The sequence below is a fragment of the Sinocyclocheilus anshuiensis genome, unplaced genomic scaffold (assembly GCF_001515605.1).
Source record: "Sinocyclocheilus anshuiensis isolate Anshui unplaced genomic scaffold, SAMN03320099.WGS_v1.1 scaffold363, whole genome shotgun sequence".
NCBI lineage: Eukaryota > Metazoa > Chordata > Actinopteri > Cypriniformes > Cyprinidae > Sinocyclocheilus > Sinocyclocheilus anshuiensis.
Genome location: NW_015552568.1, coordinates 18,430 through 31,613, shown reverse-complemented (window position 1 = coordinate 31,613; position 13,184 = coordinate 18,430). Strand labels below are relative to the sequence as shown.

General features: G+C 34.7%; 1 protein-coding gene across 2 annotated transcripts in view; it reads right to left on the bottom strand.

The window, feature by feature from the left end:
• Nucleotides 1–13,184, bottom strand: part of LOC107665010 (small conductance calcium-activated potassium channel protein 2-like) — a 24,709-nt gene that overhangs the window by 2,495 nt on the left and 9,030 nt on the right. Inside the window, exons 4-8 of one of the 2 annotated variants that reach the window (XM_016455735.1) lie at nucleotides 12,436–12,854; nucleotides 5,603–5,744; nucleotides 5,147–5,257; nucleotides 4,209–4,336; nucleotides 3,160–3,168 (exon numbers count right to left, since the gene is read on the bottom strand). In XM_016455735.1, coding sequence (XP_016311221.1) covers nucleotides 3,160–3,168; nucleotides 4,209–4,336; nucleotides 5,147–5,257; nucleotides 5,603–5,744; nucleotides 12,436–12,854 — 809 coding nt within the window. The remainder of the gene's footprint in view (nucleotides 1–3,159; nucleotides 3,169–4,208; nucleotides 4,337–5,146; nucleotides 5,258–5,602; nucleotides 5,745–12,435; nucleotides 12,855–13,184) is intronic. The other variant, XM_016455736.1, reaches the window with a different exon arrangement.

Genomic DNA, 13,184 nt, shown 5'->3' with positions numbered 1-13,184 from the left:
GAGAGAGAGAGAGAGAGAGAGAGAGAGAGAGAGAGACAGAGAGAGAGAGATGCAGAACGTGTGCCTCGCCCCCTTTGCTGCCTTTTCCCGAGGCGGGGTTTATCTGGGTTTGTGATGTCACCAACCCAGGAAGTAACTTATTGTAGTCCCTACCAGCCGTTTTTGTAGGCATTAAACTGCCTGAATTTTAAAAGACGATATCTCCATTTGCATTGAACTTTCAGCTTCGTAACTTTGCAGATATTGTTTATGCTCAAACAGCAACATTACACACTAACTAACGTTACAAAAAGTGAAATCGTAATGAACCACCCCTTTAATATAACTCGGACTGGATTCGTCTGAAAGAAGAAAGTCACATACACCTAGGATGCTTCGAGGGTGAGTAAAACACAGGCTAATTTTCATTTTTGGGTGAACTAACCCTTTAAACGTTAGTCATCTAATTTTGTTCTTTAAGACTGGTCAAATTTTTTAAAATTAGGTTACATTAAAACAGAGATTAGTCTAAGCTGAATCCAAAATATAAGACTGATTACCCCTTGGTTAACTGCTAGTTGGTTAAACTAGTTCTTAAGACACTGTCTTAACATATAGGCTAATTTTATGCAACTGGCCACAGAATTCATGTTTGAATTTATATTGTCAAACAAAACCTGAAAGTCAAATAAGCTTATGTTAATCACAGACTTCAATTTAATTGTAAATCATAAACCATAAACTATAAGTTGCTATTTTAAAAACCCATTATATATTTTTCTGCAGCTGGCAGAGAGGCCTACAAATTGACGTCATGTCTAAAAAGCTTTATTGTAGCAAGAATGGTGCAAAATGTGTGGAAGCACACCCCAAACATCACCTTAGTCAACAGTGTGACGGCATACATTGAAACTCAATAGGATGTAGCAGAAAACATTCATTATATCGTGTCAGACTGGAGCCGGTGTAACGTGGAAACAGATGAACTGATAAAGACACAGAATGGGAGGACACACGGTTTGTGCTCCATGGTAATGACAGATGTGCTAGCAGTGATGAATTAGCATTAACCTAATTTCAGTGCCTATTGAATTCAGAGAGCTAACACCAGAAATTCTCTAGATACACATAGCTGGGCTTTCCTCTATAGGACACCTCAGACAAAACCCAGAAAGGAAAGGGGAGATGGCGAGGAGAGTTTTGTAACTGTAGAACGAGGAATTTTGTCAGACCGTACAACAATTTCTTGAGAAAAATGCTTGTCAATGATACTCACATGCAGAATATAAACATAACGTGATGGCTTTTTGTGTCTTATTCAAACATACGGTCTTCTCCAAAGTTATCCAAGCAACCTAAACCAACCCCAACCAGCCATTTGCTTCAAACTCTCTTCCTCCCATCGAAAAACAAGTGTGAAAAACTCAAGTGTGCAAGCTTTATGAAAAATAAAAGGTGGACACTTTGTACTCTTTCACATGAGCTTGTACTGTTTCAAAGATGAACTCTCAATTTTGGGAGGGCCAAAATTGGTCTGTTTGTTTCTGTACCCAGACCTCCATAGTTCCCTGCACTCCAGATGCAGTTGTTACCTTCTCCACAACACAGGCCGATTTGCTGAGTTTATGAAGCATTTCATGTGCAGATATTTATAGAATTTTATGATTGTATGCATTAGGCAAGGGAATGTTTATGTGGTCTCGTAAAAGTGAAGGCCAAATACATTATAAATGAATTGTTGTGCTCAGCAGTTGCACTTTCACTTTGACCGCGTGCCAAACAGAGGCAGGACTGGCGATTCACATCAGAGAACCTATAACACAGCCAGAAAATGTTACTGCGCTGAAAGGATTAGTTCAGCTAAAAATTAAAATTCTCTTCATCATTTAATCAGCTTTATGTTGTTCCAAAACTGCATGACTTACTTTCTTCTGTGGAACACAAAAAGAAACAAATTTGTATAATGCACTGGTCACTCTTTTTCATGTGAACATGAAGCTACTACTGTATTTATTAATTAATTTCAATTATTTAAATGATATAACTAATGAATTAATTTAGATTTTGAACTGAGGTACAATAAACATAAAAGTATTTGTATTCATTATTGTATATTTAAAAAAATAAATAATATTAATAATTTAATAAAATAATTAATTAATATTAATAATTTAGATAAAATAATTAAGATTTTTACTTGAATTGAGATACATGAATCAGTCCTGAGTTTTTTTGTTGTTGTTGTTAATTTTGTTTATGAAGATAAATGTAGATAATATTATACAGTATTATTATTGAATAATAAATTATTTTTTTAAATAACGTAAATACATAATTTAGATTAACTTGAACTGAGGTACAAAAATAATTTCTTTGAGGATTTTTGTCCAGTTAATTTTGTTTGTCAATATAAATGTAGCTAGTATTTTATTTAACGATTTATATTTATTTTAACTTATTAAATGGTCAACCAGTTCATTCAACTCAATTCAATCTGATTAAAATGAACAATTCACAAATTAAACATCCGTATTTTTCTCATAAACTTTCACGTTCTTGAAAAAAAATAAACTGTGAAATTAAAGATGTCATATGCATTTGGAACAACACGATGTTGAGGAAATTACAATTGATTTACTTTCTTTTCTTTGGCGATTTGTCCCTTTTAAAAGCGAACCAACCAAGGGAAAGGAAATGAGTAATAAATGCTGAAGTTTGTGTCTAAACTTCCCATGCAGTCTAATAACATTCACATTTGGTATTTCTCTGAAAGTATCTCCATAAGAATGATTTGCAATAGATTTGTGTTTGCAAGAAAACACTGCAGACCAGCAGACTAGCAGATTGTACACGGTGGTACGACTAAAAGAATCTAAAAGACTAAAAGTGCAGTGCGAGGTTCTGTGGAAATCTGGTACAGGCTAGATGAATGAATTTCTGACATTGTGGCATCTGATAAATTTGAAGCTGAGAAGATGTGAAGAACCTTTCCCTCCAAGTACCTTAACAGGTTAGTAAACCATGTAAATGTAATTCATCCAAACACACACCATTAATGGATATCAATGCTAAATAAAAATGGTGCCCAGCTTCAAATCATGTTGGTTGATATTGCTGAATAAGACTTATAAAAATGAAAAAGGGTTCCAATGGTAAGGAAAAAGAGAAGACATGACTTACTTCTGAGCTCTGCAGTGATTTAAGGCAAAACAAATGGAACACAGAATACATTTTTTTTAAAACCAAAGTTTAAAGTTGCACACCACACCAAAAGACTTTCAAACTTTTATGACTGACTTGGAAAAAAAAAAAAAAAAAAAAAAATAAACTAATTCGATTTGCATCGCCAGGCCATTTAGCAACATTTTTGTCACGCCAATTTTTCATATTGAACAATATATATGAAAAACATTTTCTCTATCATGCATCCAGCTTACTGTCTACAGTACACTAGGGATATCACAATACCAAAGATATTTCATTATGCTCCATAAAAGTTTCAAAGCATAAACTAATATGCTATGAAACACACTCTTTTATTTAAAAAGTGAAATATTAATATAAACAAATTAAATGAAAGCAATGGCATGTAGCCTTTGAGTATATCTCAATTAAGTAAACAAATAGACAGTCAGCAATAAAGAACAAAGAAATAATTAACAGCAGTGAGTGGGTTCTCTCTTCTTCTTTGCCAATATTACTGTTTGATCAATATTAACATGATAATAGGCAGTGGCATGCTGCATTTACACTTTAAGTTCCAATACACTGGACTGATATTGTGAGAACAATCTTCTTTTTTTTTACATTTACTTAAGACAATGCTACTGAGTTTACATTAACATCTCACCAAGACAGTAATTCTTAACCAAAAAGTGCATTTGGTTATTTATGCACACAATTATGTTTGGCATCATCAGCATCAAGATTTCATCCCATGATCTGACAGGTAAAACTCCCAAGATCCTAAAATGCTGAGGCAATTAATTAGAAAGGAAATATGAGGTTGAGTCTATTCAGTCTAAAAGGTTCAATTCCGTTTCCAAAACTCCATATCAAAAACTTTATGGGAGTAGATTCCCTAAATTGGAAAGCGAGATCTTGAACTAAATCCAGTTTTAAGCACCATAAAATGTAGATTTATATCTCATCTCATATAAAATACAAATGCAGACAGCAGACATAGCAAAAGGAAGATTCCAAAGATTAAATGTTGCAAAAATACGTACTGGTGAATGGCCTGCAGAAACTTGCGCTGATGTTTCCGGACCTTGGCATGGTCAATCTTCTTCACAAGCTTTGTGTGTTTGTAGATTAGCCATGTTTCCCTGAGTACATTAGCAGCCGTGTTTTTCACCTGTGAGCAAATGAAGTCCAGATAAGAAACTTTTTAAAGGGACAGTTCACCCAAAAATGAAAATTCTGTCATTAATTACTCACCCTCATGTCGTTCCAAACACACAAGATGTTCTTTCAACTTCTGAACACAAATTAAGATATTTTTGATGAGCTTTCTGACCCTCCATAGACAGCAACGCAACTGACACGAAGAAAATGTTGAATAAAGTCAATATTTTTGTTTTCTTAGTTGAACCACTGATGTCACATGGACTATTTTAATGATGTCCTTACTACCTTTTTGGGTCTTGAACGTGTCAGTTGCGTTGCTGTCTATGCAGGGTCAGAAAGCTCTCGGATTTCATCCAAAATATCTTAATTTGTGTTCTAAATATAAACAAAGGTCTTACAGGTTTAGAACAACATGAGGGTGTGAGTAATTAATGACAGAATTTTCATTTTTGGGTGAACTCTCTCTTTAAATCATCACTACAGCTAGTGCGGACAGAAAGATGTACAGTATGTTTGGTAACTTACTACGTCATAAAAATATTCAAAGTGAATGCTCTTGAAATACAGCATTAAGTGCTACTAGTTGTAGACTCTGGAAGGTTCTGGTGAATTAGCGATATGGGTGAGATATGCATGCCAGGTTTTGGCTAGAAAATGATCGCATCAAGGGAATGTTGGCTAGTTTCCACAGCTTTTGCAGCATCAACATTTGGCCCAAAGTGCTTTTTGCAGCGAGTTTTACTGCTCTGTCTAACATTTATTTTATACTTACTTGGTTTTCACTTAGCTACAATTCTGTATATTAAAACATGCTCACTCTTTTGCAGAGTTGAGTGTCCATCATAAAGTTATGGACATGCTTTTCAGCCTTAGTGAGCTCTAGCTTCCTGGCTACGACAGCCACCACTAGGGCAGTGCAACCGGCCCCCTGAAAACACACACAAACACACAACACAAATCATAGCAAAATCACTTTTTAAATGCAGTTCCTCTATAAAATGGCTTCACAGCTTGATGGCGTTATGGCTGAGTGGGCATTAATTACTGTAAAAAAAATATGCGGATAAACTCACGAGGGTGTAAATATCTCAAAAATAGAATTGTTATATACAGTTCCTCTACAAAATGGCTTTATGGCCTGATGATGTTATGGCTGAGTGGACACTAATAACTGTAAAAATATATGCAGATAAACTTGCAAGAACATGAATGTCTTAACTGTAAGACTTGTGCATCATTTGGACATAATTAATAGGGTAAAAGAGAGACGCACCATGATTCCAGTAAGGAGACACACTCCCTTCCCACAGTATGTGTTAGGCACCATGTCTCCATAACCAATAGACAGGAAGGTTATGGAGATCAGCCACATGGCTCCCAAGAAGTTACTGGTGACTTCCACTTTATCGTGGTATCTGATGAGATAAAATGACAAGAAAATGCTGGGATTAATTTGATAAGAGTGGCTAATCAATACCTTATAGGATACATTTTCAAAAAGAAAAGTACTCAAAGGTGCACCCAGTACGAGTTTGAAAAAAAAAAAAAAACAGAATTTAAAATTTTACTAAATTTAATTAATATGAATTATGAGCGGGGGGGATTTTTTTAGATTCAGGTTAAAATCTAAATTAATAAATTTGATTTTCATTGTTAAAATAATTTAAATAAATTAAGAAATATAAAAGTAGCTACATTTATGTTGACAAACAAAATGAACTAAAGCAAAATACTTGAATTGATTCTTGTACCTTAGTTCAAACTCTAAATTATTATTTTGATTATTTAAAAAAATATAAATGAATACCTATAATAGTGGCTACATTTATGTTGAGGAACAAAATTACTTAAGAGTAATTCTTGTAGCTCAGTTCAGGTTAAAATGTAAATTAATGAATGACTTAGATTATTTCTATAATTTCAACAATTTTAAATAAATTAATAAATATAACATTACATATAATAAAACTTACATTTACATTAACAAACAAAATGAAATGAAAAAAAATGCATGTGCATCTTGTATATCAGTTTAGGATATAATCCAAATTAATTCATTATATTCTTTTAATAATTTAAACACATTTAAATAAATTAATAAACACAATAGTAGCTGCATTTTCCTTTACAAACAAAATTAACCTGGGAATTTTTTTTTTTGTTACTCTCATACCTACTCAATACATTGTGCTGCTGCAATCATATCTTCATAGATTTTCATTGATTTGTCCCATACTATAGTTACAAAACTTAATACAAACAGTCCCTTTGAAATTTGAGCAGCACTGCACATCGACACTGTTGCACAGCTCAAATATACAGGTACACTTTGCATTAGGGGTCTTTGAGAAGCCCAATTACATTTGAAGGGTAATCTTAAAGGCGACCTAAAGTGCAATATCAATATCAAGTATTGAATGCAGCAGCATATATCAATATTCAGGCCTGACCGCACTGGATAAAAAGGCGGACAGCCCAAATATAAATCAAGGTGCCTTTGTATACGTAATTTTAAAGAAGTGCTGTCCTGCTCGTATGAACGAGAGGGCAGCCAGGGCCTATTAGATGGCTTGCTCTTGTTCCCCAGTGTTCTAGCTCGGTCTGGTGTGGAGAATGCGTCTGTGTAAAACTATTGTGGGAGTCACAGTCCATTACACGAGCATAAAACGGCTATATGGAAAAACATGCTGGCAGTGTAACCAAATCCAAAGCTGCCATGAACTCAGATAATGCACTGCTCTGACAGTATGGGGCACATAAGAGCGTTCAGGCAGTCAATTTAAACCAAGGCACTTTAGCATTATCTCAAAACAGAGAACTTCAGAGAGCTTCACTTGTACATCTCACAGAATCTTAAACATAGATTCGACCCATACAGAAATTTGCCACTGTAACTGCCAGTTACTACAGTAACTGCTACTAGAATAAATCAGTGGTGACTTGGTATTTGCTGATAAAAAATGTAAATAAAATGGCAGAAACATTCTGAAAGCTTTGCACAGTAGCAACAATAATCACAGTAACTATATTTTTGGTGACACTTTTGGAGGTTACCATGGCAAATTTCTGTAAAGGGTACAGCATACCATGTCGATTCTTCCAGCGTTCATAACAAAACAGTCCACTCAGTTCCAGAAACATTCACCCCAACCACCAAATGTAAATAATAAAACAATTAAAAAATGATGAAGATGTCAGTTTCAGAACAAGGTCTTCTCTTGGCCTCAAATCCATGTTCCATCAGCATGAACAATATGTCCATGTGCTGACTACGGAGTAACTCTACATTTATGTTCAAATTAATCAATCAGTGAGCGTCCAGCTTCTATGCCCACGAATTTAACTGAGGACTCATTAGCTTGAGTGCTATTAAACGAGGACTGTCGACTAGCCTGCCGACAAATGATTTAAAGTGAAGAAGTAGCTGTGGCCATTTAGGGGTGAAGCGAAGGGAAATACAGAGTCTCGGAGGGTTCTAAAGGTGCTGATAAAGCACCTCTCCCTCCGACAGATTCATCCACTGTAACTCTCACACAAGACATGAGAATACAGAAAAATAACAAGCTAGCATGACACCTGACTAGCACATTAGCTTAGTTAATGTCCTCAGCACTTTTTCTCAACCACACTGCAAAAAAAGACCATTTTCTAAATCTGTCTTTCCAGTAACAGTATCTGGGCATGCTTAAAACAAGATAAATTTATCTGAAAAACAAACATCTATATTGTTTTAAGTATAAACCACAAAAATTTTGTTAAACAAGAAAAATGGGGTAAGAAAAATAAACTTCATTGAAGATATGGATGTTTCAACAACTGCGGACACTTTTAAAGGGTTAGTTCACCCAAAAATGAAAATTATCCCATGAATTACTCGCCCTCAAGGCATCGTAGGTGAATATGACTTCCTTCTTTCAAATGAATCCAATCGGAGTTATATTAAAAATTGTCTTTGATCTTCCAAGCTGTTTAATGGCAGTCAGCGTGCGTTGCAGTGCATCAGTCCAAAAGAAGTGAAATAAAGCGCATCCATCCATAATAAAAAGTGTCTCACACGGCTCCAGGGGGGTGAACAAAGGCCTCCTGTAGTGAACCAATGTGTTTTTGTAAGAAAAATATCCATATTTAAAACGTAATAATTAATTTAATCTAGCTTGCGCTCACTGTTGTACATAAAAGCAGTTCCGGGCGGATGACGGCGTTGCGCATGCGCTGCTCAGAAGTGACGAAAGCGGAAGCGCAGCGGATGGATTCATCTGAAAGAAGGAAGTCATATATGCCTAGGATGGCTTGAGGGTGAGTAAATAATGGGCTAATTTTCATTTTTGGGTGAACTATCCCTTTAATTTTATAAATGCAGTTTTTTTTTTAATCACACAAATTTTTTTAAATTGTCTTATCCTTGTTTAAGATCCAGATTTTCAGCAATGGAATATATAAAAAAAAAATTAAAAACTTACATTTTTATACTTTTCTTTAATTTATGTAAAAATATGCCAGTCTGCAGTTGCGGCATTATTTGCATCCTTAACCAACTGATAAAGTTTTACCTTAGTGAAGCTATTACCATGTAAAACAAAGAAAAATCACTAACACAACCATGCTTTGATATTGTGTGGGAAAAAAAGTGTGAGAAATGAAAGTCCAAAAAAAGATAATTAAAGGGGTGATTTTGTACCTCAGATCAGGTTTAAAAACTAAATTAATTCATTCATTTTAAGATTATTTAAATAATTTAAATAATTATTTTCAGTCATAACATTTATGAAAAAAATAAAAATATTGTATTTTAAACTCTATAATCATCAAAAAAAAAATTATATGTCAACATCGTTCATTTAACAGTTTTCATATTTTTTATTTCATTATTATTTTTTTAATGTGTGTAAAAAAATATACCAGTCCTCCATTGTGGCATAATTTGCATCATGACCAACTGATAAAAATGTACCTTAGTGAAACAAAGAAAAATATCACTATCAACACAAAAATGATGTAATTTTGTGTGGGGAAAATGTTTAGAATAGAATGCTGTTAAACTCTGGTGAAAAAAGAAAAAACAGCAATTCTCCTGTGATGCATTTATGTCAGCTGTTAAACTTTGTTAGTACACAAATGAAATAAACTTACAGGGATGTGAAAATTATGTCTATATTCTATAAGTCAGGGTTAAATGTGGCCGTAGTTGAAGAAAACCCATATATACTGTACACTATGGACAATTGTTGTGGTGCAGTGCAGTGAAGAAATAGCAGGTGGATGACGTAGCACATATAGTCTAATGGGTAAGAAGTGGGCGCAGAACCTGGCTAAAGGGCTCAGGATGACCTGATCAGCATAGCAGTGCTGCTCTCTCTATGTTTATGGGTCATGACAACATACTGGATCTTTACTCTTCCCCGAGGTCTAGGCCAAGATGGTATCTTGGTAAGAATAGCACTTTAGAGCACCAGAAAAGGTCAAATATTTGACAGCGCTTTAGGAAAAGAACAGGCTGCCATGAACATGATGACCACCATGTTGACACATGGTGTCAGCTCTGTGAAAATCCCAAAATCCAAAGAATGACTCAAAAATTTAATTACCCAACGCTAAGGTCACTCTATATCAGAGGCTATAAGATGACAGACAATTTACAGGAGAAAACACATGGATCTGAATTTGGATATAAACAGAATTTGGGATTTCCAGGATGCCAGCAATTTGCTGTTTTGCCAGTAGGGCTGGGCGATTTTGCAAAAAATTAAAATCTCGATTTTTCGAGAATGTTTGACCGATTCTCGATTTTTTTTTTTTTTTACGATTTTTAACAAGTCAACTTGAAAATGTAACTACAACATGATTCAAGTTACATTTTCTTCATTAACCCTCTAGTTAAAGAAAATTCTATTCTAAGTGCAGCACACATGAAGTTGTCAACATGATGTAAATGTTAAACAAATCACTTGTTAAATATCTTTGCAGAAAAGATGAATAAACTACAAGTACATATTGTACAAACTTGTCTTATACATCTTATGTGTTCAGAAATAATACGAGGAAAATGCTTTTAAAAAATTTAAAAAATCACGGTAATTCAAATTCAAAATGACTGAAGGTATAACACCAGTAGACTATCATTAACTATAAATGTTCTGTAAAAACAGCAGCTTTCAGTCTGTCACCATGATGCAAACATGAAATATCAGATATACAGTAGTAGTTCTTTACAGGTTTTTTTATTAGATTACGCTGCTTTTCCATTGTTTTTTCTGTTGCGCTCGTGTCTCTTGCAGTGTCTCATGCATGAAACGCCATTCTAAAAACACTGCGCTCAAGTTAAAAGAAGTTCACTCCCATCTTCTTGCAAGCTTTACCTATTCCACTGCCTGCGTCGCATCTTTGTCAACACAAAAGCGCATTCTGTGTGAATGGCGCTTAGCGCTATATTAATGGTCCTTCACAGAGCGCGTCACACAGGAGCGGTTATTCACGGGCACCGACATGCGGTTGGATCATTCGTTTCTCTTTACTGTCATATTGTCAAAGTGTCTAATTCTAACATTTGGTAATATTTCTATTCAAAATCTCTATTCCTAGATTTCTAAAAAATAAAATCGTGGCAAAACAATACATTCGAATTAATCGATAAAATCGGGAAAATCACCCAGCCCTATTTGCCAGTATAGCTCATCAAGAGAGATGAGCAGAAGCTAAGAGCCAAGTGATAGTTTTTCCTTGCAGATCACAGACTCACTTTGGACCCCTATCCAGCAGCAGCCATGTGGGAGAAACATAGAACAAAACCATGAACAATGAAACACGCACACATCCGCTTGCACTGATATCACATTTAAAAGCAACAACATTGGGTCTTGACCAACTGCGTTGGAAGGAAAGAACCACATAAAGGAATTATTCACTCAAAAATGAAAAATCTGCCATTATTAACTCAAATTTTTTTATTTTGAACCCATTAGACATTCTCTTTTCTGTGGAAGCATATCCTGAGTTCTCGTTATAATAAAAGTGAATGGGGACTTGGTCTGTCAAGCTTTAAAATAACTAAAAAAGCACCATAGAAGTATCGAACAGTCCAAATATGTGCCATATTCCAATACTTCTGAAGCCATATAATAGCTTTGAGTGAGAAACAGACTGAAATTTAAGACACTGTTCCCCTACATCTAATAAACTTTGAAATGGACTAGAAAAGCCATACGGACAACAAAAACAGCCTGTCAGCTTTTTGGCTCTAGGTTATAATTTTGATCTGTTCATCACACAACTTACTGAATGACTTCACAAGACATGGAAATAGTGCATGAGTGAAATGTGGCACTTTAATGGTGCTTTTTTTGTCATTTTGGAGCTTGACATCCTCATTCACTTACCATATATGAAAAATAGATATTTTCATTGATTTTTCGTCAGAAGTTCACATTTTGTGTACCACACACTGAAAATGGTGTAGGATTTATTTTGAAACAATTTTTACCGGTTTACTTATTTATTTATTTTTTTTTACAAATTAATTGTGAAATTTACTAGCAATTTCTAAGAAATGGCAAGTAAAACAATAAATTAAACATGAAATTTTAAAGTAGAAAGACTGATATAGAATTTCTTGTAAAAACTACTCCAATAATCTTTGCGACTTCAAAAAAAAAAAATGGTAGCACTTTACAATAAGGTTCCAATTGTCAACTATATTTAATGCATTAACTAACATTAACAATGAGCAACACATTAAGTATTTATTAATCTTTGTTAACGGTAGTTAATAAAAATACAACTGTTCGTTGCTAGTCCATGTTAGCTCAGGTCAATAAAATATTAATAGATCCAACTTTTGATTTTAATAATGTATTAGCAAATGTTGGAATCAACATTAACAAAGATTAATAAATGCTTTAGAAGTATTTTTCATTGTTAGTTAATGTTAACTAGTGTAGTTAACTACTGTTTACAAATGGAACCTTACTGTGAAGTGTTTCCAAAATCTTTTTTAGTGTAGAAGGAAGAAAGTTAGATCAATATGAGGGTTGAGTTCATTTTTAGGTGGAATATTCCTTTACTACTCCAGGTACAAACAGTGTTTCTTCAGAAATCAAAGGTTTATCTCACCTCTCACAGACATGCACAGTCCAGGCAGCAATGATCCATGATGATATGCTGAAAACCAGCAGGACTGTGCCTGGGCAGATAGTCATCAAAGTCTTCATGACAAAGCGTGTGTTAAAGTTGATCTTATTGAGGGCTCCGATACTGCGTGACGAGGCGTCCGTAAAGAGCTTACTGTGCAGGAGCATGACCCGGCCAATCAGATACAGCCGCAGGAACATGGGGATGGAGAGGATGATGTCCACGTCTGCATCCGCCACAGACGGGGTGTAGGTGAAGGCCAGGCGGGCGGTCCAGGTGAAGACGTACTGACCTGGAATGGGGTGGATGGCACACACCAGCAGCTCCAAAACGATGAACAGGATACGCTCGTACGTCATGGCTATCCGCCAGTCGTCTGCTCCATTGTCAACCATAAAGAGCTAAACGTTAGACAGAAACAACAAATTTGAAGGCATTGAAGGGTCCTGCAGCAGAACTATGATCTTCATTGCAAAAAATGCAATTTGTCATTAAAAAATGCAAACATCTTTAATTTTCCTGAAAGAATTGTATGAGAATTGATATTAGAAATATTACATATATATTACAATATATTATATAAAATGATATAACTATAATATAAAATATACATATAAATAATTTCTTAACATTTTAAAAACAAGATTAAATTTACCTGATTGAACTATAAATGTACATATATGTACACAAACACACAATCACACACACACACACACACACACACACACACA